The sequence below is a fragment of the Nyctibius grandis genome, chromosome 14, assembly GCF_013368605.1.
Source record: "Nyctibius grandis isolate bNycGra1 chromosome 14, bNycGra1.pri, whole genome shotgun sequence".
Taxonomy (NCBI): domain Eukaryota; kingdom Metazoa; phylum Chordata; class Aves; order Nyctibiiformes; family Nyctibiidae; genus Nyctibius; species Nyctibius grandis.
The window spans coordinates 13,021,967-13,043,372 of NC_090671.1; the positions used below are offsets into that span (position 1 = coordinate 13,021,967).

Here is a 21,406-nt window from a genome sequence, read left to right on the forward strand (position 1 = left end):
TTCTTCCTCTGCTTATTTCAGTTCTGGTAGCTTGATAAACACTGAGTGCCTATATTTTCTCACGCTAAACATAAGTAAGCTTGATCACATCTGTGCTATTCAGGATGTGTACTGAGAAAAACTTTGGGGCCCGTTTCAGATTCAAGGATCAAAAATAGGTTTCTTATGAATACTTTATTGTTTCAAAATTCAGGGCTAGTTAACATTAATTTATGCTACCAAAACAGGCAGACAGATCTCCATGTTCCAGCTGAGAGAAAGCTTACAGCATGCTTGGTTGATTCCTAGCTTCTTCCCTATATTCAGAAGTTCTGGTACTTCGTTTTGTTTTCAACAAATCTGAAAAGTGCTCTAAATATAGCTCCTCTACTTGAGCGCCGGTACCAGAAAGCACATGAATGTGCGTGCACAGAATTTCAGCAAATAAGGCTGTAGTGTACTGAGTCTTTAGTCACAGCAGTTTAAAAGCTGCCTGTATTTCAAAAGTTTCTCTCTTGTGAGAGAAAATGGGTAACTGTTACAGAAGACATTGAGTAAGATTTCCATACTTTCATATTTGAGCAGTGACAAGATGTTCAAACCTAGAAGACTGCATAAACTAGAATAGAAATTATTAATTTTTGATTTTAGTTTCCCACAAGTTACTAGTGTCTGTTGGCAGGGGAGAGGGGAAGGACCAAAAAAGCATTACAAGCCTCAGTAAGAATGTTCACCCCGTTACAGTGAACATGTAAAGCCAATGATGAAGCAATGCATTCAGCCACTCTAAGAGTTAAGTTACTGGATCAGAAATTTACTGCACTTGAATGCAACATAGTACTTGAATAGCTACAGGCTTTTTTCTAATGGATTATTCTGAACAAATTGTGAAAAGGCACTTTCAATTACGCACATAGTTATCCAAAATTCACAGAAGTTATACCTGTGAGAATGGACTGGTCTACCCTTAGAGTTGTAGACTTGATAGAAGTAATTCTTATATCGGCAGGAACCTTGTCTCCAACTACAATGAAATGAACAAGACAAAGTTAGAATTTTGTTATTTGAGAGATTTCTAACCAAGGGTACTATTACCTCTATCAGCCAGGAAAACGATTTTTCCAGTAACTGTTCAGATGACTAAGATTACTAATAGCTTACTACTGCTTTTGTGGTTTGCAATACTCCAATTTTCTGAGTATCCAATACACTTCAGCAATTTAGGCTTGCTTTCAAGATCTCTACCCCTACCTAACCTCAAAGAAAGAAGCTGTAAATCACTGGCTTGTTTTTCTGATCCCATGGCTACCACTTGACAGCACAGGGAAAACATTCTCAAAAGAAAGATATCAATTTCAGAATACATATTTATAAAGAACCAAAACCCGTAGCTAAGGTGAATAAATTTCCTTTTCAGAGCAACTGTCCTGAAAGTTTTCTGGTTGTTTTCTCTGTGCTCAAAGTCAGTCTTCTGCTCTCCAATGAACAGAATGGTATCCACATTTATTTATTTAGAAACCAAAAGAAGTTGTATTCTCCTTTTCTTTGGCACCAATCGTGAGAATAACATGCTTCTGTGAATCTGCTCTTAATGCTACACTTTCAATACTGCCAGTTGTTTCAGAGTTGGAAGTTAATTTCAGATCATACACTAGCTTTATTTTTCAGTAATGCTACTCAAATATACCACAATCCATATCCCAGTTAAAGTTTTCGTATGATTGTGATATGTTTATCTAGTCATATATATTTCTACATTGCAGAAGACAACAGTGGAGGGAAAAAAAAAAACCAAACAACCCACAAACACACCAGAAAATGTTCACTAGCAAGTGTTTGAGACAGCAAGGCAGCAGACAAGTTAACAGCACACTCCTAAAGATGGCAGAGTGTAATGAAGTCAGTTGCCAGATCTGTGGGGCCAGTTTAGCTCCAGCATCTCTACCATGCCAGAATTAATTCTTCCACCTCCCTACTCTCTCTTATCTAGCTTTTCCTAGTTTTTAAGAAAAGAACTAAAGCTCCACCATTTTGTGACTACTGCAAATAAATGGCTGCATGCAAATTAACTTGCTAAAGCAATTAATGAGAGTCACATTTCTGACTCATATGGCAGGGGGGGTCTACACTCTGCAGGTCAATATTGCTGATGATTGCTATAATCAAACATTCCTAATGTAACTTAGCACTGCAAGGATTCAAGTGTCAGCTTCCTTTTTATTATAAAATAATGCAAAGAAACAGGGAAGGGAGAATAGCTAGCTAAAAGGAGCTGATCTTCTCAGTAGATGGACTCTGTGTCCCTGCAGTAAAATTAAAACAAGATGCAATTCCTGCAGGAACTGCTTATGCAACTGACAGCAATAATGTACATTAACAAATAACACCATGAAAAACTCCGCAGTGGTGTTACAGCCTTAGAACATACAACCACTCACACAGGAAAACTATGGAACAAAATGCTGAAAAGGAGAATTAAGTGTTACTTCAAACATTAAGTAAACTCGCACCACATGACTTTTTGTGAGGTCAAAGAAATCAGCAGAAGACTGCATAGTTTTGCTTGTAGACTTAGACGTGTGTTTTTGTAAGCATATATATATCTGAAGGGATCCAATAACCACAAATTCCCTTTTTGTATCATTATAGCATGTGAAAACTAATTTAAGCCACAATGCCCTTGAGCAGCAAGAGAAAATAGCATTAGACAAACGGTGACCTAGGCCAAAAATGGCAAAACTATTCAATCTGCTCTCCTGATGTCATGAGGAGGTTTATATGCAGACATATAGGAGCAGCTGGTTTTCAGATATCACTGAACAACAGGCTAATACCTCAGTGCAATATGGTGTAACGCCTGTCAGTCTGCACAAACATTTTCAAAGTACTTAAAGCAGCTGGAAAACTACAGCCAACTCCAATACACCACCACATTTGACAACACTGTTAAAGACTTTATCGCTCCACAGCACAAAAAAACAAGCTGTTAAAAAAAATAGTCTTAAAACATTCAAGTAACTGGACAGAACATATGGCAAAGTTTACAAGGAATTTTCCAGCCTACTTCTTCTGAACAGCTCTAAGTTGTTCAAACTCAAACACAATATCTGAAGTACCAGGAGACCCCAGCTCCAGCAGACTATTGCTATTCAAGCATCCGTATTCCCATGAGAACTATCATTATCAATTGCCTGAATCACCAGAACTGAAGTGTTAAATTTATTACGATACTGCAGCTTTCTACGTTTATGTCAACCATTTAAGATAAGACACATTATTCACTCACCATCTCCGTTTGAGAAGGCTGTAGTAAAATATTCAAGGCATTTCCAACAGGCAGGAAAGCTGTACATCAGGGTCAATTACAGAACTATTTTAAGCAGCTCTTTGCAAAATAACAGCTATGACACAAAGTCATTTATAGTCTTGAATATACTTTCATGAGCATCACTGAAACTGAATATAGATAGGAAATCATCCTGCGATAGATAGGAACCCACAGGAAATTTTTAGTGAGCAGTCTAGTGCAGATCTCATTTACAGGTAAAAGGCTTTTTTCCATAGACTTTAACACTGGAAGGAAATAGGGGGCTTGGGAGCTTTTTAAATTCAATTACATTTCAGTCCACAGAACTAGTAAAAGTATTACCCGAGGCTTGAAATACAAGAAATTAGAAGGTGAATATGTATTTGCATTGCTCAGTACAGAGCTGCTACAGTCTAAATGGATATAATCCCATAGTTTTACATGTAAAATAAGTCATTTGCAGAAGTGTTTTCATCCATTATTTTAACCAAAGTTTTTAATCCTAAATAGTCACTTGATTTCTACAACAGCTCTGAAGAAATCAAACAAGCTGCTTTCAAAACAGCCCAGATATATGTTCTTAAAGCATAGTTTAGCCAAATACTTAACTACTGATTAAAACAGCCCTTCTAACTATAAAATTGACTGCTTCTTGGAAGAGTGAGAGCAGGATTTGGTTAAAACCATTACAGCTTTATTCATAGAATCCTTTTATTCATGCAGAGAATACTATTTTAGAAGTTGTAATACTGAACTTCAGCACACAACAAAGGAATCTATTTAAAAACAACCTGGCTCCTGTAAGGGGGTAAAAAAAATCCATTTTATTTAACTGTGCATTAATCTATACTGAAGCAGACAATTTACAATTTCCACTCCTTGATACAAACTGGAGTGGCATTTAGTTGCAATATGAATTTAAAGTTTATGTCTATCATTTTAAACAAGCCATGAAAATACAGACAATTTAATATCTGAAAATACTGGGTTCTTCAGCTACCTGTAAGTAACTAGCAATGTCATCTTGCCCAGATTCCCACTGATTATACCTAACACTCCAGCCTTTCTTCTCAAGTTCAAAGCTCCCCACATTTTATCCTACTCCTCCCAGTGTTGTGGCAATGTTACAGGTCAATTTCCACTCTATAGGTACAGTCACTTACATATATGTTCGATTTTAAGCACAGTACAACCCAACTTAGCAACACAGCAGAACAGGCATGCATTTGCAGAAACGATTGCAGCTCCCCATGAAGGGGCTTCCTCATGAACAGAAGTCCTTAAAAGACAATCCAGCACACCAACTGCCCTATTCAATTTGCAAGGTTACCCTGAAAGGGAAGATGAATGATTCAAGTCACCAAACTGACTTCAAATATAGAATATATTAAGCAATATTACTCCCAGTTTAATATTTGGTGGTGACCAAGTCCTAGACTGAAACGATCAACTCATTATCTAGGTATTTCATTTGAGCACTGATATCCCTTTTACTTTACCAGTTTCCAAGATAGCAATAATACGAAACATTAACTTCAGTATTCTGTCAGAATATGGTTGGAGACACTCACCAGGAGACCTCTACAGCCCAAATGCACTATTAGAGTGTTGCAGGCTGGATCAGCCTGTGGTTTAAGCAGCCCAAGAAGATGGGCAGAAGTGACAGGGCAGATAGTCTATGAACAATGAAGCTGGAGGGAAAATAAACTATTAAAGCTGTGTGGATTTCAGTCCCTCTTATTTTTTTAGCTACATCTGGGTATCAACAATTAACTTTATAAACTACAACAGGACTGTACTTATCCTCAAGTCCCAAATGATATTCTAGATATTCTAATCAAAATTGTTGGTGATGGTAGACCCAGGAAGCAGTATTAACTTTACCACCAAAAAGCCACTATGATATAGAAGAGTCCTCAAAACAAAACTGCTTTAAACATGTACTTTGAACACTGTTATCAGCTCTGTTCACTGCCTCTGATCCCTCCCACAACTAAAGACTTGCTAAGAGGAGGTTTACAGACAGGTACATTACAAGAAGTGAAAAGTTTTGCTTCCTTTTAATGTTAATAAAAATGTTACAAGAACAATTCATCTTCTTATCAAAGAAAGATGGGCTTTTTACAAACAAATCACTAAGTGAACACAGTAAATGAAAGCAATTTTTCCTTTAGAAGTCAGAATGCTTGTTCATATACAACATGTACCTAACACTTATTTATGTTTATCATTAACCAAAGCTAGTGTCGACCTATATCTGCTATCAGCAGGTTGGGGTTGGAACTGGACTTTTGCAATAAAGATTACCAGTTCAGCTCTAAACTATTCTGCCACCGTTGTTCTATTTTGTAGCTTTTTTTTTAGGCAAGTCCTGAAGAACTGGGATACTATTTCAACACATGGTTGAACAGTTCAGGAACACAAACAACAGCTCCTGAAAGTGAGTAAAAACATCCCCTAAACAACTTCCATAAAACACCAAATGGAGAGGACAAAAAAAAAAAATATAGTAGTATAAAATTGTGTCGTTTACCCCCTTTTTAAGCATCTTAATCTATTAAGGTTCATTGTTGACACATTCCATGTTTATTGATTTTTAAGACACTATGGGCTTTCTCCTGCTTTATTAGCATGCTCTAATTTCATCAAGCTAGGCTAGAAATACTATCAAATTGAGCAGATATAACCTACCACACTGCTATTAAAACACCTCTAATTCAAAATACACTATGCATGGGTGTTTACCATCAAAAAGGTAAAGGAATAAGTATTAACTCTTTTGCCAAAAAAACATTTGGTATTAGCAACTATTTTCTTTAACTGTTTCAACATTGCATATTATTATGGGTAGAGCTATTTAAACCACTTTTCCTAATGAGATCTTTAGCCTCTTAAAGAGTCATGTTATTTTGAAGCCCCTTCTCTTGCCCAAAAATAAGTTTCTTATCCTCTAAATTAGAGGACATACCATTGTGCTAATATTTACTAACAAACTGAGGCAATTGAAACTTCCTACATGAAGTACAGGTATCACCTTAAAGTTTAAGAATTGAAATGAGTAGGCTTAAAATAACACACATGGGATGCTACATACTTTGATCAACGAGAACTGAGTATTGTTTCCGCTGAAGGACAGTAATAGTTAAAATTTACACCTGAACAAAACGGACTGCTTCTCTTTACAAGTATAGCTGTTGCAGCACAATTGTTTTTTATATTAAACTCCTTTAACACGAGCTCAGCTGAGCTCTTCTCCCCCCCTCCCGTGCCTACAATCTAGTCTTCCTATTGTGTTTGATTTCCTTAGACCATCAGAAACTTAATTTTTCTTCCGTAGCAACAGGTTTTAAGTATTTAAAACTTCCTGAACAGGGTATAATAAAATGCTACCAAAAATCAGAAGCTCTACAAAACAGGAAGATTATTAAGTCCCTCTACACTTTCATACAAAGCCAAGAGTATCAAATTGTCAAAATCAGAAGAGTGACTATGAATATATTGTAAGTCTGAGTTTCCACTCCAAACCACTAAGATTTATTTTCCAGCAAGACAAAGATTATAATAGCACCGGTGCATTTGGTTTTAGCCATACCAGTAAAACACTATTTTCTTTTACTGCCAAGATGACAGAACAATACATTTGAATACATTCATTCTTTGTATTTAGGATGCATGCTACAGATTAGACAACGTTCATGGAATAGCCTTCTCTGTTATATGCCATTCTGCATTCTGGACAGACAGAAAATAACCATGGAGCTTACTGGGCAGTGTATGCAAAAGTGTGATTATCCTAACCTAAGAACTGTTAGAGGTAGAAGTTTACAAAATTTCTGACAAAACACTTATACATATTGCATTCTTATCAATGAAAATCAAAAGCTTAACTTTCTGGGAGCAAAATATTTTAAGGTCAGAACTGAGGGTTATATTGAGAAATTGATATCCTGTATTAAACAGTACATAAGACTTGAATTATTCCTATTTTATTTATGTTTGTTCTGTAAAAACATGCTTCTAAGTGTGCCATTCTCTCTGAAGAGGGCACCAGAACATGAAATAAGATGTGCCAATGGACAGGTACCCTGTCTTTAAGTCTGCACTTATATCACTGTCTTCTAGATTGAAAACTCTTGTGATCAGCCTATAAAAAGATCTAGTATCAGAAGGAACAAACTGGTAAGCTAAGCTTCAACTTTTGCCAGATCAGGTAGAGAAGAACATCTTCACACCAAAGCTTAAGTCCTATTTCCAAGTTAGGCTACATCTGGGTAACACAAGAACAAAGAGAATTCTGGAAGTGTAGCATAACTCCAAGTGTAGGTTTTCTTTAGCCTTAAAAAATGCTTGCTTTGCCAGGGTGATATGGTATTAACAGAACATCATCTTGATGTTCAAGCATTTTGTTCAGTATGATTTGTGCTTATAATAAAACCCCACTGCAGTATTGGTTCTAATCAGAGTATAGAACATCAGATGTGTTCCAAATTCAAACAATTAAAACAGAATTAGTTTCACTATTTTTACTTAACAGTCTGGCAACTCTGGAGGAAAATGCTACAAGAATTTGGAAAAAAAAAAAAAATGGAGATGTGTTTCCTAAGTTTGCAAATGTGTGTTAAAAGTTACACAAGTTTAGGCTATGCCCTGACTTGAACCTCACATCACTCCAGACCTCAGTGGAGTACGGAATGGAGTTTGGACTGCGTCCGGTTATCTCAAAACTGCCTCTGATGTGTTAAGAGTTTGACAGCCAAAATGCTCAGTGAAGTCCACAGATTTATGCACTACTCGTATGTGTATTTATTAACCACTGATCTTACTCACATATTTTTTCTGGTTCAAAAGCAGTACTTTATGGAAAAGGCAAAATACGTGCTTAACGTTTAAAAACCAAACCTGACAACTTGCACTAGGTAAGGAAAAAAATAGTTGCAGTCAACTTTTTTCCATATCAAGACATGCTCTCAGCAGTATGCTTTTAGGACAGTAGGTCAACATGCTGGACCTCAATCTTACTCAATCCTTTTCATTCTTTTTTCCAATCTCAATACTTTTCCAAAAAAAAGAAAACCTGCATCTCTAGCACTGAGTCTGATTTGGAGTAAGATCTGCAACATCAATGTTTGTTTCTTATACTATCAAGGAGAACCTGTAGCTCTTCCTAACCACACTGGAGCTTGATGTAATTCGCCTTAAGAATCTTCCTTCCTAATCGTCTTCACCCCAAAATTTATCTTCCCTTAATTATAAGGCATCTATGCTTTAGGAAGAGTCTTAAAGTGCTCTGCAGCTAGAATTAAAAGCCTCAGAAACTAGTTCTTGCATACTTTATGCCACGTATAAACTTAAAACTAAGTCTTCTGGTATACACACTAACTTAATAAGCAACAGCTTCTGGGAACTCTGTTTATTTTTAAGTTGTTGAGTACTCACAGATATAATAATGAATGACAAGAACCATCATTCAGCACTTCAGGGAAAAGAGGAACTGCTGTGACTCCAGTTTGATCACTTACAGATTACAACAAATGTACATTCATTTATTAAATTAGAGAAAGTCAGATATGCTGTATCCAAAATAGAACATGTTGGACAGGAAAATACAACGGATGTGAAAAAGCTAATTTCTGTTCCCAAATGCACTTCTTGAAAAATAAATTATTTGCAACCAGTTTATCCCAATTTGTCAGACTGGGCTTCATACAAAATTACTAAGAACTAAGGCCATGCTGTTTTAAGTTTCTCTTTAAAATGTTACTTTAACCAAGTCAAACAAAAACTGAACTAAAACAAAGGACATCTTTAATCTATTAAGATAGCCACTAGTTACAAATTTAGAGTGCATCCTCCAATAAACAAGCTTTTATAGCAGCACGATAATCCATTTTAAGACAAACTGAAAAGCCATTTGAGGACAGCATCTGGATTTTTTTCAGTTCATCAATTTTAAGAAACAAACAGTGTAGCTTAGTAACCCTCATGCACTACAGTTCTGAGAACTATACCCACCAGAGGTCCGCGAGCAAATTTAAGGCTTACGTCCCAAACCTGCAACCCCAACGTCATCCCAGAGAGTTCCTGTTGATTGTACAGTATCTTTTCCACCATCTCTGCTTAAGTGGACACAGAAGAAAGTCTTCCTAACATATACAGTTAAGAAATTCATGTCTGCACAGTCTCTCAGCAAAAATGGACTACAGTGTCTGCTAGTACATGTACACAAATTTTAGTGCAACATTTATATTGCATTTGTTAGCTAGTAGGCATAAGGACCAGTAATTGCTCATCAAGTGTTCTGCAGTACCTGTATGCACACTGATTCCCAAGAGACACGTAAGACAGCACGTGATCTACCACTTGAGGGACAATCTAATTCAGGTTACTCCATATTTACTGCAAGATGACAGGGCAGACCTGCAGCTTCCCCTATTACTTCAAGTCAAATAAAACAGCATCCATTTCTTCTGTTGACAGATCAATTAAAGAAAATATCTTCCAGGAGCTTTACTTTAGAAGGCCACAAAGCAGACTGGATAGTCTATACAATGAATGCAGTCAAACTCTACAAATAGCCTAAGGAGCCAGAATAAAACCTAATAGTATAAACCATTATTGCACTGTCTTTGGGTTATGCTAATCTGACCAGGTTATCTTTAATGGGTTCAAAACTACAGAAAATACCAAATTATTTTTGAAATTGTTCAATGCTACTTATTCTCAGGGAACTCTTGCAACGTAAAGAGGCAAATATTTTCTCGCACTTCCCCTGAACTGCACTACCAATCTACCAATTCCTACAACAAAGAGTTCTCTGTGTCAGACCCCCATATAGCTACTTCAAATTAACAAAGCTGTTACAGCATTAAATACAACTATTTTGTAATGGAAGACCTGTAGAAAGTTGTTCAAAATTAGGTATCAGCATAGGGGAGAAACCTATCACCTGGTTATTTATGCCACTCGGTTGAAAGATATTTGTCTGGACACACAAATGTCATTGGCACTTTGCCTAGAATTCCATACCCAGATATGTATCCTAATATGAAGTGCTCTGTCACTTCCCTACATGGTCATCTTTTTGCGAACACCATGTCAAAGGCCATCGCAGTACTCTTATACTTGAGGCACAGGCATGCACAGAGTCTGTCTCACCTCCAGGTCTTGACACTAACGCTGGTACATAGTGTATTGCTCTTCTCCACTTACTCAGTAGCTTTTCTGTGCTTGATTACAATTAAAATTTCATCATTGTCTATCTACAAGTTATAATTCATTGTTTCAGTATGAGTTCATATTACACTGAAGCACTTATTTCTGTATTAAACATCCACGACATACACTTAGTTACCTTCACTTGAAGCTGCAGTTGATTATATTTGTCAATATAAGAAAAATGAGTACTTAAGACTAGCTTGAGACTGTTCCACCCACCAGTTTAAGTGAGTATTTTAACCAGTGCGAGTTAACATGCTAGACCACCCATCTTAAAGGACAGTCATTGAAGTTGGATAATTTGTTTCTCTACATGAGAATACTAGTTTATAAGTTTGTCTTTTTTTTTTAAAAAATAATCAGTTCTACATGTGTTGGACTATCACTGTTCTACAAGCAGATTTTAAAATAATGCAATAGTAACCCTATGAAAAATGGGATACCACGTTTGTTAAATACAGTGTAGTGTTATAAGTATTCTAGTCAGAGGTTTATTTCCAATTCATTTCTTTCCTTCAGACACAGGCCTTTTAAACAGACGTCTCAAGGCACAAGTAATTGATTTTATTGATACTGACAATATACAGCAAGATAAGTAAAAGCCCACACATCCCCCAGGTGTTTCACATACACCTTTAGATTTCTTTTTCTCTAAGATGAAAATGCAATCTCTACCTCTTCCAAAATAGCAAAGAATCAAGCAGAAATTTTTCTGTGCTGTAGGCACCTGGCAGAGCAGCAAAATCCAGCATTTTTCCTTAGTGAGACAGTCCAAACCAGTACAAAATACAGTCATCAACTTGCAATTCTACCAATACTGCTTTAAAGTACCAAAAAACCACAACTCAAATGTATTCCCATGATACAAACAGCTTCCAAAACTACCATTCTGTTGCTGATATTTAAAAACAGGATAAAGATTTGGACTAGACATCTACTGCAGAATTGGTAATTTATACAGTTCTGTTTGCCTCAGGAGGACATAGAAAACCTCAGTTGCTTGAACAAAAACTCATTGCAGAACTCTCAGATTTGACCGTACAGCACAGTGAGTCAAAACAGCAGAGTAAGTGACAAGGTATCATAATTCACCCTTTATTTCTCCTATCAGCACTTTGTATTTGTACTTGTTCTTCACCAAGAGATGCTAAGAGGAAACCAGCTTCAGCCTTCATGAGATTCACACTCTGAATTACCCTAGCCTGGGCTGCTGCAGCCAAACCATCCTATGCTCATCCTATGCTCGAGACAGGGCTGAGCAAATGTTGAAGTTTCTCAAGGAATGAAAGCTGGGCAGACAGCCAACACCAGCTTCACTTTGAGTGCATACTCTCTCTGCCTGCTAATTAAAATAGGAGGATATTCAAGTTTAAGGGTATATATTTATCTCCCCTTGAGACAGCTACCACCTCTAAAAGCAGTGTGACACTAGTGGGTAAAAAAAAAGTCTAACGTACACCCTAAATTGTTCCCAAAGGAACAATCCCTCAGTTAACAGCTGAAAATGACCTACAAAATATCAGTGTGCAATCACTCCTGACACTTAACAAGAACCACCTAGTTTTATCTGGGAAGGAATCAGAAACATTAAAGTCACTGACTAGTCCAGTTAAGAGAAAAAGTTATTGGTATGGCACTGTCACCAAAATGAAGGAGTTTTAGCTCTAAGTATACAATATTTCTATTTTTGCACTCCTTTCAAATAAGGATACACCTTTTAGGGGAAATCTATTAGAAAGCTTGATGCAAAAGTCCAATGTTTTAAGAGTGGTACTTCAAATGCTGACACCAGAGCAATAGAAAGCTCTACTTTGTATAGTTACCTCTCTATTTGCGGTCTCCTATACAGCAATACGCAAAAGAAGCAATAAAGAATTATGAAAGATGAGAAGTCATGATGTGACATGCCAGTCCTACTAGCTGAGAGGACAGAGGAAAACATTTGTGAAGAGAAGTTGAAAGGCACTGCTACTGCAAGCGTAAGAGTTGGAAAAAACCTTCAGATGAAATTATCTTTCCTTATATAAGGAACAGTGTGACGAAAAAAGAAACCTCTGCATTCCAGAACCTAAGGAAACTGAACACACTTGAAAATAAGGAAAAAAATATTTTGTGATGGAAAAGAGACAAGTTATAAGACACTCTGTAACCAGACTTCAGAAAATAAAAATTTAGAGTTGTGTTGAGTGTTAAAACCTGTACTCCAATTAAGATGCTTTGCTTTTAGACCTACCAATTAAACTAAGTAGCAATTTAAAAAACAATCCCCTCAGTGCAAATGCACATTTAAGGTAATTACAGATGAACAGAAGCAAGATTGTTCCTAAGTGAAGCGTATACTTAGGTGTCTTTGAAAACTCCCCCCTAGGGCCTCAAATCATTAAGACAAAGCCCCCACAAGAATTTTACAATAATATGCTAATACATGTATGTACTACACAAATGAGTCTTACCTGCCACTTCTACAATATCACCCGGGACAATGTCTCTTGCTTTAATCCTCTGTACACTTTTTCGGTCTTGTCGATATACTTTGCCCATTTCTGGTTCATATTCTTTAAGAGCTTCAATAGCATTTTCAGCATTTCTTTCCTAAAAGACAGCAAAACTGTGTAATTTTAAAAGCCCTCAAGGAAAAACAGGTATGTCAGATCTGATTTTTCAAATGCATTATCATATGAATACTATTGACTCAGCTCAGCTACATTTATTAATACAGAAAATTATGCGACCCCTCCCCTTATGAGGTCGCTGACTGGAAATCATTACAACATAATTCAGATATTATTCAGTATTTAGAACCTAGAAGTTGCTTATTCAAATCCTGCAGCATTTCCATCAAGAATATACAACATGTCTTGCTACAGGGAGGCCGCACAGAGTTCTATGCAACATATGGATGCTTTTTGACATAAAAAAGCACCAAGCAGAATTAAGACTCATGGATATAGTCCCGTCTCAGCTGTACCTTACCAGCTGGAGCAGCTTAGACTCAGACTGGAGGGGACCAACACTACTGAATTTTACTTACTGATAGAAATCAAGGGTCAAGTTAAGACGAAGCTCAAACAGCACATTATCACCTTCACTTCAGCAAATCAAGTCACACTAACGTGAAATTAAAGCATACAGACTAGAAACTTCCCCTGAGCCTCTTAACAGTTTACAAACTTAGAGGAATCCCCACCCATGACAACCTTTTTATTTCCACTAACACGAGCACAATAGCTTTCCTATCTCAAGCGCAGTTCTCTCAGCTAAGCACTACTACCAGAGATTGGTATCAACATCGTGATGTCACCTAGATAAAAGGACAAAGTAAGACACCAACAGCTTCTCAGTACTCCTCTAGCTCTTTGAGAAGTAACTTATTTTCCATTTTCCAGCCTATTGACAAGTACAAACGTCATATAGTCCTCATGATTATAGATAATGGTAAGGGTGCACACAGTTTTAGAATGTCTACACTTCAAATACACACCAGCCTTTCCAGACAATAAAAACTTCCTCCTGCATGTGTCAAAGCAGAAACTTATCTTCAGAAATTCAAAGGTTGGGGTACTAGGTACTTACAGACAGCAATGCAGCTGAAAACCAGCATTACCAAAACTGCCTTGAGGGACTAATGTTCACATGGCACAGCTCAGTGCCAGGCAGTGCAGAGATACCAGCACAGACCTATAAAGCCATAATTAATGCTAGCCTCCTATTCCACCAGATAAATTAATTCTGCTCCTCAGCACAATAATGCTGATATTGCTTTTCTGTGTATTAACTAAGAGTTAACATTAGGCAAAACCTTAAAGGTATAAAAGAAAGTCCTACAAATGGAAGGTTAGTTAAATGGAACTTTTCCTTCAAAAGAGAAATAAAAGAATTAAACATTATTCAGCTAGGGCAGCCAGCTCAGTGTGCTAGGCTCTATCTTTTTATTCCCAGTTTGCCTGAAGTTATGGTAGTTAGACTATCTTGCCAACCACTGAAGCACTAGCAGATGGCACTTTGGGAAAAGGGCACGTGAGAGGAAAGGTTAAGGAGGGCAGAGCCAAGGAAATGACTCAGTTGCTCACATCTAGTACCTGTAGAAACAGATACATTTATGGGTGGAGACTATGTACTGTGACTTATTTTCCATGCCCAGTAAAACAAGGGAATGAGTCATTTAATCTGTAGAGCAACTCTGTTTCACAATTAAGTTCACTGCATGTAGATATATATATATAGATATATATATATAGGTATTCTTTGCACTCTTATGTCCAAAAAAAATCGGTTACTTCCTACAATAGGGTATACAACTACACAAGAAAATCCCCAGACTCTACTGATAGCTTTACATTTCATACTTACAATTACTACATGCAGAATTCTAACTCAAAGTTTCAAGTTAAAGATTTATTCTTGCACAATTGCTGTATGAATAGAAAATGACACTTAAAAGGGGCAATGCTATCCCTTGATTGACATTACCTCTTCCCTCCATACCAGTTCCACTAGTTGCTGGATACTGCTAAAAACTGAATTTTTCGAGGGTTAGTCTTCAACCACCTTACTTGTGCCAGCACAAAGCAGAGCACACGAATGTGCAGCAATGCCACTTCTGGTGGCTTCCAGTGTGTAGGCTCCTCTCTAACATGTTTCAACCTGTTAATAGGGCTCCTCCTCATCATTTTTGTGGTTATTTTGGACAGTTTTGGGTTGATTATTTTCTTTTAAAGCATGAAACCTAACTTGCTAAGATAGCAAGTAATTATGTTACATTAACACCACCCCTTAAAAAAAAAACCCAAAAAAACACAAACAAAAAAAACGAAAAACAACCTTACAAAGAACTTAAGTTACTCTAAAAATCCTAGAAAACTTTTTATCTGCAGAAAAACAATCCTAATAAAACATGCTCTGTCTGAAGTTAGCAAATTAGTGAACTAAACATGAAAAATTTTGGTTTGGCATCTCAATAAGTGTTAGAATATGTTACTGCTGAGCTGATATGATTTATAACAAGCCATCTAATTAATCTCACAACTGATAACGTAGGAAAAATTTCATGGTATTTAGATGTTGTTTTCAGAAGAAGCTTCTGCCTTTTGACAGACATGCAGTCTCTAGACGTACACTTATTAGGTACTACAGTAATTGAAAAGGAAGAATTAATACTGTATTAAATGTATTAATAAATGTACTAAAACATAGCATTTGTCTCAAGAGGAAACAGACAAGAAATTAGATAACAAGTGTTCCATCCTTTGTTCCTTAGTAGGGACAAAACCTCTTTTGTTGCAAGCTGACCCAATTGATTGCTTCTTAGCTCTGAAAGATTTGATTTATTTCCTGAATTCAGGCCTTCATTCTGAACTGCCTAGTTCATACGTTCACCAGCGTGTGGCCAAACACACTGATGGGCACTTGGCCTTTTTGGCAATACTTCTGAAGCTTTCATTTTATCTTTAAATCAACACTTTCTGTCCAAAAGTTTTATGGTATGTTGACTCTCAGGAATCTAAAGTTAGCACCACATATTATCTGCATTGTATAGAGCACCTGACACTACACTGTACAGTCTTTCCTCTTAAACAAAAACAACCCAAAACATTTGTGATTTGATGTTGTAAAAATACCTGCATACCTGCCATACTCCCACAATTGCATTGGCTACTAATATAAGTAAGATTACAAAAGGCTCTACAAATGCTGTGATTGTTTCTTCACCTTCTTCAAACCAGGCCAGGACCTGTAAGAGAAACACAATGAGTTATATTACTGATTTACACAGACACTTGCAAACTTAAAATCCAGTAAATTTCAGCTCGAGGTTCAACTGCCTTGACTTGAGCAATTTTTACACCTTGGAAAATTGAGGGGTTTCAGTTTTGTAGTTCATGAATGAGCTGGCAATATGCAATGGAAAAGGAGAAAAAAAATCTTTACTACAAAGTTCATTTCCAAGGCTGCTCTTCTTTTAAAGGAGCAAGCTCTTTATTTAGGAAACATATTGCTACTTTTGAGTCACAAATGAAAGCAGAAGTTGTGACAACAACTACAGCAGTGAGAAGTTTCAACAAATTTTCCATTACTGCCTAAAACAGGATGCTGACGGATTAGTTTGACTACTTAGAACACTAAAACTTTGCCAGAATATGAGTTTTAAACAAGTTAATTGTTCTTTACCAATAACTTAGACACACAAATGAAAACAGCTTTACAAGTTTTCAGTGAGTAGATATGAAAAATAAGCCCCTACTTGTTTAAATACAAGTAATGTCTTATTGAAGCATCTAAGTGAATTGTATGGTTACATCTGAAGTTGAATTCTCAGCTAAGTAGCTGATAAACTCAAAACTGGATTTCTAAAAGTAAAGCAACTAGAGGATTTGCATAAAAGCCTCCACATAGATTTTAATTCATTTGCTCTACAGTTACACACTAGTTTTAGGCTTCTGCCATTCACTTGACTTGAATGGGTATATGTCAGGGCCTTTGCAGAGTTCTATAGTTACCCAAGAAAAGTCAACCTAACATGACCAGAGAGGAAGAGCTTTTTTGTCAACATGTTGAGCAACAGGAAGCCTGGAAAGTGACAGTAAATAGGAACGTGTTGAGATAATTAGGGCTGGTAGTCAGGCAACAGTACTCTGAATCACTAGAAGACTGCAGCGAGCAAACCATTACTAAATTACTAAAGCAAGCGCCGTAATTCCACCAACATGCTGCTCAGAGCTATTGCTCAATTGTGAAATGCTCTGGGATGTTAAAAGGAAGGAGAAGCAGCATGAAAGCCTCAAGCAGAAAACAGACTGTCAAGCAAATTCAATGCAACAACCAATTTTATTACAAAAGGATAAACTTGTAAGATCCAGGTTATTATTAATAAAAGACTGAAACATTCCAACTGGCAACATAACATTTTGATGGTCTGTGTAATCCCTCTGGAGATGAGGCTTAGTGAGGATCTCTTACGCTCTCTACATCTCAGTATTTCCTCCCTCCTCCCACACCACTAATCTCCAATTCCCAGTAACAACTTCTGCCATTTGACCTGCTAGAGCAGTCATACAGTCGACATTGCAGCCTTCACTCCACGCATTACCCCTTCTGTCATGGACAGCTTTTACTCTGCACCAGCACTGCTGCCTCCAGTGGAGCTACAGAAATGGCTAATGGTACATTTCCAGTTTTCTTAGCATATACAAGGTCACATGCTGCCATCAGAAAAATCTGTTTAGTATCTGTTTCTTCCCTCTTTCTTTATGGCAATTCTGTAGATCCCATTTTGTCCAACAAAGCAAGTTAATTCAATCATTTTGTGATGTTCTGAACAGAGCAGGCATCTACAAGGTTAACTGGAATAAAACATCTGCTTTACACAATGCTAAACCATAATCCTTTCAGATTGAAGACCACATGTTGTAAAACAACATTGAGAAAGCCTGCAACTTTAAGAGGTAAGGAAAGTAGCTACAAGGACAGCAAGATCTAAGTATGTCAAGAAGAACCATTGAGTTTTCAATGGATCTTTTCTTTCAATAAGCCATTATTTCAAAAAGAGCAGATGAATTCAGATTAGAGATCCTGACAGCACAGATCTGATGTTTTAGAACTTCACTGTTGTTTTTTTGGCAAAATTATCCATCTATGACCAGGTTAAAATGAAGTACCTAGTTAATCCTGGAAGCCAGCAACACACATATCTCCCTCAAAAAGTTTCCACACAATTACTAACAGTGGAACGATCTAAGCTCTTGCTCTAGAACATTTGAGTAAATATAGACATATAAATAAGAGAATACATTGTGAGTTCTTGGGTTTGTTATAGCAGACTACAGCTATATTAACACTCCATTTGGGACACTTGTGATACACAACACACATTGCTGTAACAGATCAGGTTTATTATTTGCTAGCAGCCTGAAGTAAAAACAAAACCACAGTAAAAATCGAAGAGAAAGTAGAACAAAGAATACAAGTATTTAACTAGGCATTTTTAGTAACAACAGATCATATGCTGAAGCCTGGTAGAGACTGGACAGTCTTTGTCCAAGCCATTGAGTACTTGTCAGAAAGTTTCCACTAGCACACTTTTAATACCCTAGAGCGGTTTACAATGAGAGATCTTTTATTTGACTACTACCCAAAAGGGCTCCACCATACTTCAGCCCTAATCACTTTAAGACTCACATGTAGAACAGCTTAATTTCCAGGTCACTGATCTTCAATGTACTGTTCAGGCAGTATGGTCAATAAGTAAAGTTACCATGTATTTAAGAAGCTTAAAAGAGCAGGAAAAAAAGAGTAAGATAATTGCTCAAGAGAAATGCAAGTCTGAAAATATAAGGGAAATTAATAGCAAGACATAAAAGTCCCATATCAACAGCCAACATAAGCAGCTTAAAGGACAACTTTCATTCAGTATATTTGCTTTAGGGTTGCAGAAGCCTATTTTAATCAAAGCCTAATGGGGTGGACCTGCAGGACACTAAGCCAGAAATACACAATGACAGGCAAATAGCACTTAGTTTTCATGGTTATTTGTAAAAAGGGGGCAGAGGCACAATGCAGAAGTCAGCCAGCAGGGAAAAGTCTACTGATGAAAACAGCTAGAAGAACAGAAGCATCCTTACAGCCTTTTGCAGTTCTACAAGTAAAGTATCTCTGCATTGTCAGAGAAGTTATGGAGGCAAGCTGTCTCAGGTGACTATTTATCCAAAAAAATCCCAGAATTAGAGTAAAGAATGGAAGTTTCAAGACAGAGTTCTGTTGCCCAGCAGGCTGTACCCGCTTACCACTAACAGAGGAAAAGCAAACTGTTTGTTGTCAGCAACCTAGCAAGGTTTTTTGTCTGGTTTTCATTTTGACAATGGAAACTTAGAAGCAAGCTGGGAGAGCAAGATCTCATCCTAACACAAAGGAGCCCTGGCCTAATTAAAGCAGGTCATGTCAAACTATGGACTGCTTTTCTTCCTACAGGATACTGTGAATTACGATTTAGTATATTTTGGACAGAGTACTAACTACTGCTCAGAAAACTCTCTTTTAGTAATTTTTCTTTTCAATACAAAACAGCTTAAAATTAAGCAGATGCAAACTATTACTAGTGCTAATACTTGTTCCATGTCAGTTATACTGAACGCTATGAAATACTAAAGAAAAAACTCCCAATTCTAGTTCCATTATTCAGTAGAGTTTTTTAAATTATTATTTGCTACCCAAGGGGGGCAGGGGAACGGACCCCAAAACAAAACGGACCTTGACCACGCATATAAGTACAAAATTATGAATTTTACTTGGTTAGCAGATTGTAAGCAGCCATCAGATAAGTTCTGTGTTTATTGTAGCAATAAGGAAAAAAAGAAGATACATAGCACCCACAGTTAATTTCTACAAAGTAAACTGGAACCACAATTACTTTTCACAGTTTTATCACCACCACCCATCAGCTGGTATCTCGGGTGCTATTGGGTAATCAGAGTTCAGCTAAAAGCAAGCCAGTGTAATGTTCTACAGCAATCCTTATCTTGTGCCACATACTCACTACTACTGACCTTAACAGGTAGCTTTTGGGGTGATTTCAGGGCAAAGCCTGCAACACTTTTACTGGCACATCTTACTTCCTCCAAGAGAAGCTTTGCTCACCTTTTAACATAATTAGGTTATACTCATGCTAATTTACAGGCTATAATCACCTCTTGACTAAATCACAATACATTGTTTTAATCTAAACACGGATATCTGCTATTAGAAAACATTCCCAGAACATTCACTTTTAAGTCAGCTTAGGAACCAAAGAAATAAGTGGGGGCTGGCAGGGAGGAGTGCTCTTAGGATGCTGTATTAACACTTAAGTTTCTGTTAGAGTTTATAGTCTATGCTGCATCTTCTAGAAGAAAATTCACTATAAGTGTGATGCAAAGATAAGATTGCATGGTAAGTATACATCATTGTTGAAAGCATATATACTTTATGGAAGAATTATGCTACATCAGATGCACAGTTAGTATCTTGCAATTTGTCAAAGTCGTTTATACAGCAAAGAAAGCTGTTCTTTTATGTAAATACTGCAGATCTGAGTGCATGCTACACAACTAGCGAGAATTAAAAGCCATAGTTCATGGAAAATTAAACATCCTCTTACTTGCACCTAGAAAGTCAGGCTATGAAGGCCCTTGAGCTGCTGAGATACACTCTACAGGTTTACTTCTGCATAGGCTTCACAGATTCAACAGAACACTGAGACAAGGTCCAAGCCTATACCTACATCCATTTACACACCATCAGAAATTATTTACATTGTTTCTCTTCAAAAGCCATACTTAAGGTCAATAAAAATACTGAAGAAACAACAGTGTAACAATTTAAGCTGTTACTAACTAGGCACATCTGTAACAGCAGTTCTGACTTGGAACACAGGACACAGTGTCTACAGCCAACAAATGCGCAGCATATGACCCCTGCAATCAGCCAGGGTGACACAGATTCAGCTGTTAGTCTGATTTATTTTACTGACACATACCTGACACGGGGTGTGGGAGTAGAGGACACAAAAGGCACTTTGAACACAGAAGTTTATATTGTATGTAAGAGGGGATGTTTCTACACAAAAAAAATCTAATGCAGATCTCAGTGTTAAAGATGGCTGTTTCTGTGCAGTCAGTCATAATGGTAAGAATCGAATATGATTTATGATCACAACACAGTCACCAGAAAAGCTTCCACGACACAAAACAATAACCTACATACCTTGAGATCCTCTCTCTCATACCTGAACCTTCAACATGTTTTTTAAATTGATGACGTACAGCTGGTGAAGGTTATATTCACTGCCCCTAACAGCACCTATGCCTTTCCTGAAAGCACACATTATAAATTTGCTGCCACTAGCACAAAGTACATACTCCATTTGATCGTCAG

General features: G+C 37.1%; 1 protein-coding gene across 2 annotated transcripts in view; it reads right to left on the reverse strand.

Moving 5' to 3' along the window:
• Positions 1-21,406, reverse strand: part of ATP2A2 (ATPase sarcoplasmic/endoplasmic reticulum Ca2+ transporting 2) — a 48,718-nt gene that overhangs the window by 22,961 nt on the left and 4,351 nt on the right. For both annotated transcript variants that reach the window (XM_068412201.1, XM_068412200.1), the window contains exons 4-6: positions 16,128-16,232; positions 12,955-13,093; positions 923-1,003 (exon numbers count right to left, since the gene is read on the reverse strand). In XM_068412201.1, coding sequence (XP_068268302.1) covers positions 923-1,003; positions 12,955-13,093; positions 16,128-16,232 — 325 coding nt within the window. The remainder of the gene's footprint in view (positions 1-922; positions 1,004-12,954; positions 13,094-16,127; positions 16,233-21,406) is intronic.